We start from the raw sequence: 13033 nt of genomic DNA, 5'->3' as shown, positions 1-13033 counted from the left end.
AGATTTGTTCTTAATACATATTTTCCCTGAATCTTACTTGATTCTTCTGCTAAGCAACGTTTATCCGGGAAAAGAACGCGATTAAATTAATTTGATGATTGCCAATTATTTGCTCTTCTGCAGCATGAAATTAATGTTAAGACTTGTTCTATTTAAAATTTTCACAGTATTCCTTGTTTTGAAAGAAGGTCTGCACATCACAACTGTTGTGCAAACCTTGGATCAAATATCAGGGCTTAATTTTTATACAATTAGGAAATTTATTAAAACTTCCATAAATTAACATAAAAAACATGATTTATTAAATAAATTATAAAATACAGACTAAAATATAAATTTGGCAAGGAAAGCTGAATATTTATTTTTTACTTTTGTAAATATTTAGAAAAATTTATTATCTCATGTTCTAATTATTATTTATTCCGTGAGTTTTATAGATTAAGCATTCCTTAAATCATCAATTTAATCTTAAAAGCGTTAAAAGCTGTTTAAAATTTATTTTTTTGTTTTGTTACAATTTATAAATGCAAAGTTTGCCAAAGTTTAAAGAATATTCCAACTTTTTTTACTCATTGGAATCTCTGGAGAGCTGATGCAATTTATGCTGTTCATCTCTCAAAGGAACAATGAAATATTACGAAATTCTCAGGCCGGTTGCGTTATCAATCGGCGGGTGGTGTGTTGTGTGGTCAAACTCTGCGCCATGCCTTGATAAAGAGAAAAGTGAGGAGAGCAGAATAATAAAACTCTGACGGTTTCCACACTGTGGGATGACATGCCGGGTGCTTTATTCGATCAACTTATTGGGTACATATATAATTATCACATGCGTCAATATAATAAATATTATTTCCAGATGATGCGTTTGACGAAATATAAAAGAGAGCGCTTTGCTGTCATTTACCAGCGAGCGCTTTTTATAAATTATGGCTTATTGTAGATGAGGGAAGAGGAGGCGCACGCTTGCTCGTGATCTTTCAGTGCTTTTTAAACGTTTATTTTTTGTCTTATAATTAGATTTTAAAACTAGTAACGTAATTTAATCTACGCTGAAAAAAAAATGCCTTCTTTCACTTAAAATTATTTGAGCAGCAGAAGCCGAATCAAAATGAACAAAACTTCTTAAAATATCAATGTCTTTTAATCGGCCCACGCTGCTCCTTGAGAAAAGCTAGTCAATGTTTAATCTTTAAAATTCTTAATTGAAACGCAAAGTTGAACAAAGTTTTATATTTTTCAAAACAACTTAACCGTAGTGAGTGCTTTAAACATGAAATTATATTTTTTATCATTCGTTGCACGTAGTCAATTTAAAAAATTCACTAATAAAAATAATAAATTCTCTTAAACGGGTTTTCTTAAATTAGTTCTATAATTATAACTTATTAAGATATTAAGATTTTAAGATTTACCAAATATGAATAAAGCAATGCACTGCCAGTTTAGCGGTTTCTACTAGAATATCTGTTTGTTGCAACCTTGTTTAGGCTAAATAGGGGTCAGTTGGAAGCTGCCTGGTCACGTGCAAACAACCTCAAACGCATCCAACTCTTCGGGATGTTTGTTTTTCTCCCGAATCATCCGACGGCTGAGGTTATCGCACAAGAGGAAACTGCGGTCTTATACGAAATAAATAAAAATTTGCCTCTCTCGAGAGAGGCCATTAGCCTAATTTCGAAATAAATTACACAACTAATGTAAATTGAAGCTTGTTTTTCGTAAATTCGCGGAAATACTGCGTGTCTGCGTAGATGAGATTTGTTTTTCATTAAGACATCTCAATTGAAATTGAACTAAAAATTGCGTGCTATCTCTTAAGTTTTACTATAAAAAAGCTTACAAAAAGTGAACAAAAGCGCCTTCATCTCTCCGTCCATTCCCGTTCCTATTAAAAAGAAGCGCGTGCATCGTTGCGAACTACTACTCGATCGATTTTTTTCAATCAGCAAATGCCAACTTTTCTCCAATTCCGTGCTAACAAAGTGCAGATATTACTCGCCCCCACACTCCCCAAGCTGCTCAAATTTAGTCGTCGCGGGTGTTAATTAATTTTAATAAGTACACTTTGCGGTTACATAATTACTTTTCTTTTTTGTTTCGTATTTTTTTGTTTGATTTTTTAGAACTTGTTTTGGTCGATGTAGTGCGCGCCTTTTATTTAATGGAACACTGTTGTTTTCACGGCTTGGTCACGGTGATCGAGCTGACCTGGCCGTTGCTGTCCACGTGGCCCGTGGTCGACTGGTGGAAGGTCTCCGTTTGACCGTTGACCGAGGTCACGCCTGACGAGGATGAAGTGAACACGCCGCCGCCACTGCCGCCGGCGGGGCCGCCGCCAAAAGTGCCTGCTGAGAAGGGGGCGCCGCCTGCGCCGCTAGAGGTGCCACTTGAGGCGCCGCCAAAGGAGCCGGCCGAGAAGGGGGCGCCGCCGGCGAACGCGGCGCCGCCAACGGCACCACCGCTGAACGGAGGGAAGCCGCTGCCGGAGGACACGGAGACGCCCTGAAGACCTCCAGGTCTGCAAATTTTATTAAAGTTTAATCGTATTAATTTCTTTTCTTCAAAAACTAAACATTAAAAATCAGTACAACGTTTTAAAAATTTCTAAATTGAATTATTACACTGTTTAAAATTTTTTAATATTGAAATTTGTGTCATATGAAATTTCAAGTACTTTTTTCTATTGAATTTAAATATGATATTTTTCATTAACTGGTTTGTTAAAGTTTGATAAATATCTAAAGAAGCTATATTTGAAATCTTAGGATCTTCATTTATATTTTTTTTATCTCTTAAAGAAGTTTGGAAATTTTCACAAATTTATTGTGTGCAAGAATGTTTCTCAGGTTTGAAATGAATGAACTGAGCATAAAAATTCCAAATAATTAAAGGTCTCAGTTATAATTAGAAAATAAATGACTTTAAAAAGTCGACTTATTGAAATAAAAACGCACCAACTCTGGCAGATAAGTTATTTTCAAAATGACCACTCACCCTTCAAAGTGCTGGACGACGGCGCCGGGTGGAGCGGAAACTGAGATCTGTCCAGGGTTGGTGGAGCCGCCACTGGCAGTGCCCACAAAGTAGCTGGGTCCGGCGGGGTTGCTGCACACAGAAGGGTCACGGCCAAAGTTAGCTAATATGGTTCGACAGATGGCCTCGCGCAGGTCGGACAAAATGCCGCGACCGTCTTTGATGCCCGCACTTGCGCCGCTGACAGGTATAAAAAAATAGACAAAACGACGCAATTGATACATAATTATTAAATATATTTTTGATTAATTTCCTTTAACCAACTTCATACACTGTACAGATTATAAGTATTTAATAGAAATTTTAATAAATATTTTATTATGAATTAAATCAATTTTAGACTAAAAAGTATATTATTATGAAATAAGTATTTTTAATAAATATTAAGTTTAATATGAAAATTATATTTGGTTAATTGGAAAAAAATTATTAAAATTAAAATTTAGTTAATATATAATTTATAAAATATATTTACAAAGCTAAATAATTCGTTTATTTTAAATACAAATTGTTGCGGTTTTAATTTAAATTTAACATATAATTGTTATCAAGAAAACTCAATAATATTTAAATTTTACTGTTATTTTTGTATGTTTTGCCTATTTTTGAAAGCTGCCAGCGCTTTCCCCACATTATATTTCTTAAAATTTAATTTTAAAACTCCAAATAACCGCCGCAAGCACCCAAAGGTGAGTGTCGGGTAAATACCTGTCCGAATTGTCTTTCGCGTACCTAGAAGAGATGGCCTGTTGGTTTTGTTGGAACTGGAACTGCAGCTTTTGCAGGTTGTCCGTGTACTGCTGCAGGGCGCTGATGTACGCGTTGAACACGCTGTTGAAGTCGAAGGGCATGGCGGCGTAAGGCGCCGGGAACGGCATGAAGGGCGCCGGGAAGTTAGGGAAGTTGTTTCCGAAATTATTGCCAAAGTTGTTGCCGAAGTTGCCTGCGTAACCTGCAGCGTATCCGTACGGAGGGAAACCAGGGAAACCGTAGCCGCCGCCGCCAGCAGCGGCGGCACCACCGGATACCACCTGAGGACGGTCCTTGGGCACGTCTTCGGGACGGCGCTTGCTTCGCGCAAATTCTTCTGAAATGATAAAATTTCAAAATACCACAAAATTAGACCAAATAACTAAAAATCCTTATATTTAAAATTATTTAAACTAAATAATGAAAGGAAAAACGGACTTTAAAAATGTTTTCATTTATTTTGGCGCTAATTTAATTAAAAATTAATTTAATTTCAGTTTAAAAAGTCCTGGGTAAAATCGTTTTTAATGGTTTTTATAATTTTAAGCAAAAATATCTCCAAAACAAGCTTTTTTAGCGATTCATTTCCTACAAAATTTTAAAGATTGAGAAAATAAAATTGTGTTAAATTTAATTTTATGTTCAAAAATTTATGGTGGCGCTGACATTGAATAGCCTTGCTATGAAATCCAAATATATTTTCAGAAAAAAAAACACATCAAAAGTTAAAATTATGCACATAAATTCATAAAAATCTCAGAAAGTAAGGCAGAGATTTTAAAAGATCAACCAAAAGTTTTCAAAGTTAAGGCTTTAGGCTATGAGTCATCAAATTAAGGAGGAACCGCTCTTTATGGTTGGCATATAATTCACATAACGCTATTCGGCGCGTGGGACGCGCCGAAACCAACACACGGATTTGCTCTGCGGCCTCGCAATTTTCCAAACGAGACGTGCAGTTTTTCGGACACGACGCTCATAAATATTCATTTGGCTGCCTTTTTTATTACGATTTTTCACTGTTGCTTCGCTCGTCAGTCAGTCAGTCAGGTGCGCCCGATTCGGAAATTAAAATCACCAACGAGGCCCCCGAATGTGTATTTTGCTGCAATAAAAAGAAGCAGCAGCAGCGTACGCACGAGAGTTTTTTTTTCTTTTCTTTTGGCGAACCGGTCCGTCGGCGGCCGCGGGCAACAATCTCCTTACAGGTTCAAGGTGAGGAGCACTTTGCAACCTCCACCTTTTTCTGTGCTCCACGTCTAGACGTTGCTTGTTGTTAAGCTTCCCTGCTGGTCATTGAACGCGGATTGGCCGAGCTGCGGAAAAGCGTCGCACCCCATTGGCCGCTTTTGTGCGAGAAACCAGATCATTTTGTTTTATATTATTTTTCCTTTGGAACGTGCAGAGTAAAGAAAAAATACACACGGACGGGCACCTGGTAACAGACACCGACCTGCCGAAGACGAGCTTAGAGAGAGAAAATCGGGACCCGGCGCGGAAATTGCCCGGCGCGATATTTATTGCGGATTTTAATTTGATAGCGAGGCGCCGCTCGGCCGGAGCTAATTTATTTCGCAAAAATTGGTCTCTTCCCAACCGGTCATTTTCTGACGTGATTTGTATCTCATCAAAACAAAATCTGGCTGGAAATAACACCGTTTATTTATGATTGGATATCTTTTTCTGGTTTTTTTGATAGTTAAAAAAATTAATTAGAAATAATATCTTATATCTAACGCAAGACGGATTCAAAATTGAAAAGAATCTTCGTTTCCATTTAATAACAAAAGTAACAAATACACTGATTAAGTTTTTTTTAAACAAACAAAATGTGTAGTACAAATGACAAAAATAAATTTTTGCACATGTAGAAAGACAATTATTTAAAGAGAGTTTGAGAAAAACTATAATTATATTCTTGAATTAGAATCAGTCAAATTATGTGGCTCCAGTGTTCATCCAGTGTATCAAATGCGCTAGATTCGCAGGAGAATATTGCTAATTAAGGTCTTTTGAGAGGCAAATAAAATTTAAAAGTATATAAGTTTTAATACATTCTCATTTTGCACTTTAAGATAAATTTTTATGGATTTGATTGCATATTTTCATTTAAATAAGGAACTATTTAAATAATTAATTTGAGGTTTTCTTGTACACAGGCAAAACTGGCCAAGTCTATTTTTAATGTCACCATTTCCTTTGTTATATTAAAATATTTGGTATGTATTTTGATGAAAAGAAAAATAGGTAAATTTATTAGAAGCTGAAAGTATTCAAAATTTAAAGTTCGTCAATATAATTAACGGCTGATTTTTGTAGGGTCGGATTGCCCATATTGTCCATTTGAAAATTTGTGCCTCGCTAATTATTTTGCTAACTTTACCGACCGGAAGCTTTGTGTCAACGGTCTGCTAATTTTTTCGTGGAATTTGCTCTCAAGGGCAATTACCGTGCTTTCTTAAAACCAGCACTCTTTTTTCCTTTGTAAATTAAAATATTCATTTCTCATCAAAAGAATAACACAACGTCTCGGCCGGCTGGAGTTGAAAAATCTTCTTTTCAGCTCTCGCGGTTCTTTTCATATGCGAAATTCCCGAGGCTAATTACGTGAGAAAACAAAGCATCAATTAGTCGAAACACGTCATTTTCCGCGGAATTTCTTTCTCTCTGGGGTTTTGCCAAGAAATCGCCAGGCTAATTTGTATGATCGGCGAGAAGAATTGAGTCTAAATTTACAGCTAGCAACAAATAAAAGTAACGGATGTGCAGAACAACACGACCGGCTCATCATTCGATCGCCTTCCTTTCGCTTAACCTTGCTTGGTACCGATGCAGTTTTGCAATTATTTTTAACGTTCGATTCCGCATATATATCTGCTGATAAAAATCTCTCAAACAAATCCCACGATCCGTTTGAAATAATTCATAATTAATTTTGAATTGTGAAAGGTCAAACTGATTATTTCGGAACTGAACAATTTCGCTTTGAAAAAAGAAGTGTGGCTTATTTTATGGTGTGTGACCAGCAGAGCAGCCGCACCAGGTGCGTTGGACCTTTTTCGAGGGGCCCTGCGAGTGCGTGCTGGTACCCACCAAGGTCACTGGACAAATCGTAAACTGACAAAGTTGCATACAATGTTGTTTTGTCCTTAAAATGCAAAAGCACATTTCGTCATACTGCATGAAAAATAAAAAATTGAAATAAAAAACCTTTCTACTTAATTTTATATTTAAACATTCGTTCACTGTTGTGTGTTTATTTATAACCTAAAAATCACATTTAAAATAAGTATAATTTAATTTTAATTGAAAATTAATTAATACAAGCCAATTAAAAGTTTGTAAGTCACAAAAAATTTAATAAATAATTAAAATTAGATACTAAAATATAATTTAAAACTACATATTTTTGTATTTTTTTACAATTATAACCTATAAATTTTAAGTAATAATTAAATTTATCACATATTAATAGCTTTTAAAGTTTTTTTTTAATATTAAACGTTTTAATTTTTTATTTCATATTTGAGGAAAAAATAACAAAAATGACTATTTTTTAAACAATATCGAAAAATGCAAAAAAGTGTATTAACAGATCATTGCTAGTATTGAATCTGTTTCTGCACACATTAAATTTTTTATTCACCTTGGTAAGACCAGTCAGAATGAATAGTAATAAAAACATCAAATTAAATTAAATGGAGAAGATATTTTGGAGAATGAAACTGTTTCCTCACCTAGGGGTGCAAACTCGACCCTCTCGATGGAGGCGGCGAGGGTGGTGCCCACGAAGAGGACAAGAGCGAGTGCCGCCGGTCGGATCATGGTGAACAGGCAGCTGGCAGTCGACTGGTGACCACAACCTTGCGCTCCGGCCTCTTATATAAACTCGGTTGCAGCGATCGAGCGCCGCGGAAAAAGTCTCAAACCCGCGCACTCCTCACTCTTTCGCTTTGTTTCGCTCCTTCTTCTTCTTTTCGTCTTCCTCTCCTTTGGTGCAGATTCTGTTTTTTGCCTCGATACATCCCAGCCTTTTTCAATTGGATTTTTCTCTCTCTTTTGAAATTCGAATTAGGGGATCGATGGATCGAGAGCTCTTCTTGTTTGCGTTCTCTGCGCGCTTTTCTTTTATGGTTCGCGTCTGCGGCCAGCGGAGATAATTTTCTGTAAATTTCAAGTACATGATGGCTGATGAGTGGGAATACCGAAGAGTAATGAATGCTTGTGTGTGTTTTTGCTTCGTAGCCTCCATCTGTTTGTTTGTGTGGCGCAATCGGTGCTTGTTAGGAAGGAACGAACGACGAGGGACGTGGACAAGGAAAACGCGCCAGTTGGTTATAAGAAGGCAGCTCTAGAATTTTAATTAATTTTTTTGGTGGAAGACGACGTTAAGGAAGTCATTAGTCAATAAAACAATAAAGTGGTCATAATTATAAAATAACATTTAAAATAATAAAGCTTATAATTTTTATAATTCATGAACGTTGGTAACTAAAGTATTTTTGTTATATAAAATTTTAAATGAGTACTAATATTTACATTTATTTCATATATTTGCGAATATTGTTCAGTTATTATCTCATTTATTAATTTTTCAATGCAAAATTTATTATAATCTCATCATAATATGACTACTTTGTGAAGAATAAACAATGATAATAATAGGTTGTTAATTTGTTAGTGTGTGTTTTTTTTTTAAATTTTGAGCCGTGTTGGCGTTGTTAACTGTATTTCAGTTTCTGTATTAAATTTTCAAAAGAATTTTAACGTGGATTCAGAAACTAAGCGAGAAAACCAATGCTCGGAAAACGAATTAAAATGTCCAAATTTCAACTTTTATTTGAAATTTTTAATTATTTTTAAAACAGATTAAAATTTCTGTTTTAAAATAATTAATATTTCCACTTAAAACTCAAAAATTAAGACAAGCGGCAACGGTGCCATCTACAATTAATATTGGATGAATCAAAATATTATTGTTACAACTTTCTTCAGACTTGCTGTTAATTAAATTAATAAATATCGTCATTAATAACGTCATTGGCAATGATTTTTTTTTAAATACGAAAATAACAGTTTAACCTCTCTTGACATTCTGGTCACTCACTTATAATATTTTATCAATATAGTTGGAAAGTTGTGTAACCTTTGATGAACTTAGACGATTGGAAAAAATCTTCCGACTTCACAGCCGGTCACTTATTGGAGCAGTTTAGCATAATATCTTTTTTATCGAAACTTCTCCAAGTCAAATGCCGCGCCTCCAACGACCGATGGGCACACGCAATGTCAGAGTGTGCATTTTATTTTTACTTTTCGCAACTCTTTCTCTCCCGCGGCCTTGGAATCGAGCGCCGATTAGGATGAGCCGCTGCGGGTTTCGGATTTCGAGTCCCGGCCACGATTTTTGGAAAACAACGAAACGCGACCCCCAAGGTGAATGACATCACGAGAACTAACGCCGCGAGAGAACAAAAAGAATTAGATTTCTATAGACTTCACTGCTGTTGCTAACTAACTCAACACAGAAAGAATCCCTCCTCTAGCACGTGTTTAACTTTAGATATGACAAAAGGAAACTGTAATAATTATTTATTAATAATCAAGAGCATGAGCAAATAGGTTTCTCGACTGGTCTTGTTTTTTTTTTACCGATCTTGAAATAGTTTCAAAAGCCAAATATTCGACAGTAAAAATTGATTGGAATGAAACTTTGGCACGTTTTAACCTCACGGATATATTTATGGCACTTAAATTGTCTGTATCACTGTTATTTTGGCTGTCAGATCTGCCGTGAGTTGCTAATTTCTATTATAATCTATTTAAACACACCGCTGCTGGCCAGGTTGCTGCACACTTGCCAGGTTGCGTTTTTTTTTATATTTGCTGCTGCGATTTTCGTCCCATAGACAGATAATATAATGCCGACGCTTTGAGGAATATTTATTACTTTACCGTTAATTGCAATTAAAACATGTAGCCAAAACTTATTCCTTTATTTTAAATAATAGTTGTGAATTTCAAACAATTTAAAATTATAATAACAACTCTCTCCTTTATATTATCAATAGATCAGTAGCTGGAAAGTAATCTGTGATGAGCTTTTATTGTTAAAACTATCTTCCGAGTAGCAGTTTAAGATCATCAATTTTTGTCAAAATTTTTTTACGAGTAAAGTGCCGCGCATCTAACGACGGAAGAGAACTTTCTGTTAATGTTTTCGCCTTTGCAACAATCTTGAAATCGATCCACACTGCGACAATGGCAATTGTCTTATGAGCCACTCTAGATTTTGGATTTATTTTTTAAAGCGCAGTTAATTAAAAAAGTGGAAATAAGAATTGAATTTATTTAAATTCTCAGACGGGCGTTGCTAACAAAGAACACTCTTGCTTGTCAAGGAAAAGAAGGAAACGTTACAATAGTATATAATCATATTATTTTGAACAATGAGCAATTTGAGCAATTAGGCGAGCACTAATGAGTCTCGGCCGATCTGTTTTCGTCGATGCAGGCTTTAAATAGTCCGAGTGGTGACCAGGTGCGGTCACTTTTCTTTCGAGGACGAGGTTGTAGAGATGCGTTCGATTATCATCTTTTTGGCCTGCGTGGCCGCCGCTTTGGCCGCCACAACGCCAGGTAATTATAAAGATAAATTGATTTTTTGATTTTATTTTTAATAATCTTGTTATTTATATAAAACATTAACATTGAACATTTATTTATGTATTTTTTTTTATTAAATTTTATTTTCTTTAAAAAAGTGTATTTAATACTAATTTATTTTAAATAAAAAAACATATTTGTAAAATTTGTTTAGTTTTAGAACACCTGAATTGATAGTTAAAATTAAATTTATTTGAACGTTTGATAATAATTTAAATAACCTTGCTCAGCAAACAGAATTTCATAAATTGTTTACTAAATAACTTCATTTATTCTGTCGTGCTGATCATTAGTTTATTTGAGATGATTTACATATTGTTTTAATTGAGTATCAAAACTATACACGGTTCTGCGATCTAATGTGAACCCTGCAGTGCTGGAGCCTTTGGAGCCTGTGGTGCCCATAGTGCCCGAGGTGCCCGAGGAGTTCAACGTGGAACGGTGCACGCAACGCTGCGTCGCCTACTCGGTAGTCAACCCAACCTACGTGCAGCCCTGCCTCGCCTCGTGCAACCTCCACCTGGGCAAGCGGATCGAGGAGACGCTGATGCGGTTGACTTCGGACACCGAGCCCACGGAACCCACCGACTACAAAGCGCTCTACAGGGACGGCGTGATCCTGCAGAACCAACTGTTCAACCTGCGCAGGGCCGTCCAGCACCAGCACCAAACGCAGCAGCAGCCCTCGTTCGGCTCCTTCTTCCCCAATTTGGGATTCCTCTCGACCACCCCCGGAGTGCCGACGCCGTTCCAAGCCCCTGCCCAACCCCAGTACCCAGGTATTGATTTTCTATACCAAACACATTTCAATTTGGGAATTTTGAAATTTAATTTAATGAAATTCATAACAAAAATTATATTTCTTTGAAGAAAATTTAAAATAATGGAGGAAAATAAGTGGTCACTATTGTTTTGGAAATGAACTAAAATAACTGTTTTTAAGCTTAAACTTTTGTGAAGTAAAAATTTAGGTACTAACATCACTTATTTTATTAGTTTTCACTTCAATCATCCCTTTTAATTTTATATTTTTCACCCGTTTTGAAATAGGATTTCCCAAAAAATTACCAGTTTTCAGAAAAAAAAACTACTTCTTTAAAACATTTTCTCACAAAAACAGCTTGAATCACTAAATGATATAAAATACACTATTTTCCAAATCTAAGTATTAAAATTTTTTCCACAAAAGTAGTTATTTGGTGTGAATTTTAGCAATCAAATCGCTTAATATTGAATTTAATTTTTCTCTTTTGCATTTAATTAATAATTTATTTCTTCGTTTAATTTTTCCTCCTCAGGCATTTTGATGCAGATCACTGAGACGATCACCAGCCTCCTGAACCAGGTGATCAAACGTCAGCAGGAGATCCTGCAGATGATCATCGGTTGCAACTGCATGACCAGCACCACTGCGGCCCCTGCCACTACCGCTGCCCCGACCACAGCCGCCCCGACCACGGCCGCGCCGGTCGTGAGGGCGGACGACACTTTGAAAGCGCCGATTAAGCTGCCGATCAAACTTCCCGAAATTATTAACGGGGCCATTGACATTTTGAAGCCGGTGGTTCCGGCCGTGGACAAAATTCCTAGGCCTTAGAAAATGGGAAAGTCGTCTTATTAGGGTGGTGGTGCGCGGAAAATTGCTGATACGGGTTTCTTTTTGGGAAACTTGTTGGAGAGCTCAAGACTGGGGTGTGTTGAATAAACCAAACTTGAAATAAGATATCAATGTACTTGGCGAAATTTTTTTTTCCAAATATTGAAAGATATAATAAAAATTAAAAATTCAATGATTTTATTCTGTTTTATTTAATTTTTTAACATAGAATCTCTTTTAAAAAATATGTACACGTTACAAATCAATTTATAGTTGATATATTAATTTTTAAATGAATTAAATTTTCATATAATTTTATTTTTTATTTTTATAACTATTTTATAAAATTCTATTATATTATAAATTAATTTTATTTACTAAACTTTATTTTGTTTTATTATAAATTTTAAAAATTATTTTGTTGACTATTTTATACTTTTTTTTATCAATAAATTTTAGCATCAGGGGTTTTAATGAAGCAGTTTCCTTACTAATAAGCTTGTTTTCTTCTTTCCAATTGGCCAGGCCATAAATTACATTGATTACACAAAAAATTAAATTCAGCTTCATCCATAATATTTTTCTTTGATCTATTTATCCATCCACCTGCATTCTGAAAAATATTATGTTTTATTTCCACCTGTTCAATTGGAAGTCTCTGAAAATATTACATTCAAATGTAATCTTGTTTTTAATTTTGTCTGCCATGTGCATTGCGAGTGATTGAAGAAGATAATTTTATTACACAGACTGACTCTCCGCACGTCTGCACTCGGCGCTTGAGGGTCTTTGGTGAGGCAGGTCAATCCACGGTCAAACAGGCAAAATTCCCATGCGTGTGTGTTATCAACGGAATGGATGATCCAATAAATTAGCGGCGTGGTACCAAGTTGGCTCATCGTGACCTTTAACTCACTCGTCCATTCAAATACAGAGAGCGACAAATCCGCCTCGTTTGACGGACGCGAAGAATATAAAAATTGCACT

General features: G+C 35.6%; 2 protein-coding genes across 6 annotated transcripts; one reads left to right on the top strand and one right to left on the bottom strand.

Annotated features, from left to right (window-relative positions):
• Nucleotides 1-755: 755 nt before the first annotated feature.
• On the bottom strand, nt 756-7679 carry LOC132200821 (pupal cuticle protein 36-like). Of its 4 annotated transcripts, none has more exons than XM_059626556.1 (4): nt 7521-7679; nt 3742-4120; nt 2995-3213; nt 756-2518 (listed from the first exon to the last, which is right to left on the bottom strand). In XM_059626556.1, the coding sequence occupies exons 1-4, from the start codon at nt 7606-7608 to the stop codon at nt 2179-2181; spliced, it is 1026 nt and encodes a 341-aa protein (XP_059482539.1). In that variant the 5' UTR covers nt 7609-7679; the 3' UTR covers nt 756-2178. The 4 variants fall into 4 exon arrangements, with proteins under 4 accessions (XP_059482539.1, XP_059482541.1, XP_059482540.1 ...); XM_059626558.1 differs by having other exon boundaries at nt 2995-3105; XM_059626557.1 differs by having other exon boundaries at nt 3766-4120.
• Nucleotides 7680-9049: 1370 nt separating this feature from the next.
• LOC132200805 (uncharacterized) lies at nt 9050-12221 on the top strand. 2 transcript variants are annotated; one of them, XM_059626537.1, is made up of 4 exons: nt 9050-9219; nt 10298-10422; nt 10824-11228; nt 11748-12221. In XM_059626537.1, exons 2-4 carry the CDS (start codon nt 10362-10364, stop codon nt 12044-12046), a joined length of 765 nt encoding a protein of 254 aa, XP_059482520.1. In that variant the 5' UTR covers nt 9050-9219; nt 10298-10361; the 3' UTR covers nt 12047-12221. The 2 variants fall into 2 exon arrangements, with proteins under 2 accessions (XP_059482520.1, XP_059482521.1); XM_059626538.1 differs by lacking the exon at nt 9050-9219 and having other exon boundaries at nt 9935-10422.
• Nucleotides 12222-13033: the final 812 nt, after the last annotated feature.

Source organism: Neocloeon triangulifer, unplaced genomic scaffold (genome assembly GCF_031216515.1).
Source record: "Neocloeon triangulifer isolate White Clay Creek 2 clone unplaced genomic scaffold, ASM3121651v1 ptg000014l, whole genome shotgun sequence".
NCBI classification, from domain to species: domain Eukaryota; kingdom Metazoa; phylum Arthropoda; class Insecta; order Ephemeroptera; family Baetidae; genus Neocloeon; species Neocloeon triangulifer.
The sequence above is the reverse complement of the archived record's forward strand: the minus strand, read 5'-3'. Positions and strand labels throughout refer to the sequence as shown.